This window comes from Propithecus coquereli, unplaced genomic scaffold (assembly GCF_000956105.1).
Source record: "Propithecus coquereli isolate 6110/MARCELLA unplaced genomic scaffold, Pcoq_1.0 Scaffold83, whole genome shotgun sequence".
Lineage (NCBI taxonomy): Eukaryota > Metazoa > Chordata > Mammalia > Primates > Indriidae > Propithecus > Propithecus coquereli.
The window spans coordinates 7,218,371-7,219,627 of record NW_012154507.1 but is presented as its reverse complement, the minus strand read 5'-3'; the positions used below and the strand labels follow the sequence as shown (position 1 = coordinate 7,219,627).

Below are 1,257 nucleotides of genomic sequence, written 5' to 3'. Positions count from 1 at the left end.
GTTACCATCTATGTGAACTTGAATCTGTCACTTTCTAGTAGGTGTGAAACTTAATTAGATTCTTAATTTTCTCATGTCAAAAATACATATAATAATAAATACCTTGCTGGAACATTATAAGGATTAAATAAATAACATGAGAAAGATAGAGAAATACTGTATCAGGAGGTCTACCATTTCTTTCCTTCTAAATCCCATTTCCTTCTTTTGGGCAAGGTCAGCTACATCTTTGACTTTAGTTTCCTTATCTATAATAGTATTAATACTAATAGCATTCTTGAGAATCTGTGATTCTGAGCCCTTCTGCGTATTTCCTCCTAGTATTTTCTGCTTTAAGAAGTGTTGCAAGGGTCCTTTATATCAATAAGCTATTTCTAGGGGATGGAGAAAGTGTGAACTGAAACTAAAACTATTATAATTCCACTGCGCTCCTCCATCAGATGTTTGAGAGTTAAGAGATACATACAACATTTCTTGGCACTTTGAGATGATTAGCTGAACCAGTTACTGCTGTGTTCAACAGGTGGATTTTCAGAAAAGGCATATGAATGGAGCTCGGAAGAGGAAGAGCCAGTGAAAAAAGCAGGACCAGTCCAAGTCCTCATTGTCAAAGATGACCATTCCTTTGAGTTAGATGAAACTGCACTAAATCGGATCCTTCTCTCGGAGGCTGTCAGAGACAAGGAGGTTGTTGCTGTATCTGTTGCTGGAGCATTTAGAAAAGGAAAATCATTCCTGATGGACTTCATGTTAAGATATATGTACAACCAGGTATGTAAGATATACTTTAAAAGGTTTTCTTGTTTCTGTGCTTCCATCACTTTGTGGTTTTATTTAGTGGTGTTTGCTATTTCCATTTCTGTTATTATGTACTCTAAATATGAACCAGTTAAAAAATGCTATGATGTGACCATTCCAACCTCAGTGCTTTGGGTACCAGACTACACAGGCTACTTTTCTCTGAAGCTACTTTGCTGCATTTTCCTTAGAATATAATTATTTTTATTCTTTTAAAAACAGACACTGTTTAATATTATGATTATAAACTTTACATGTTACAGTGTTTAAAATGTCAGATAAATTTTTCCATAATGTCTATATTATAATCTCTTTTTTCCAACATTTACTATGACATTTTTCAAACATGCAGCAAAGTTAAAAGAATTTTATAGTGAATACCTGGGTACCCACTACCTAGATTCTACCATTAACATTAATATTCTTGCTTTATCACTTGTGTCTTCATCACTCCATCTT

General features: G+C 34.1%; 1 protein-coding gene across 2 annotated transcripts in view; it reads left to right on the top strand.

The window, feature by feature from the left end:
- ATL1 (atlastin GTPase 1) overlaps nucleotides 1-1,257 on the top strand; it is a 55,124-nt gene that overhangs the window by 19,048 nt on the left and 34,819 nt on the right. For both annotated transcript variants that reach the window (XM_012663794.1, XM_012663793.1), the window contains exon 2: nucleotides 524-771. In XM_012663794.1, the coding sequence (XP_012519248.1) occupies nucleotides 524-771 (248 nt within the window). The remainder of the gene's footprint in view (nucleotides 1-523; nucleotides 772-1,257) is intronic.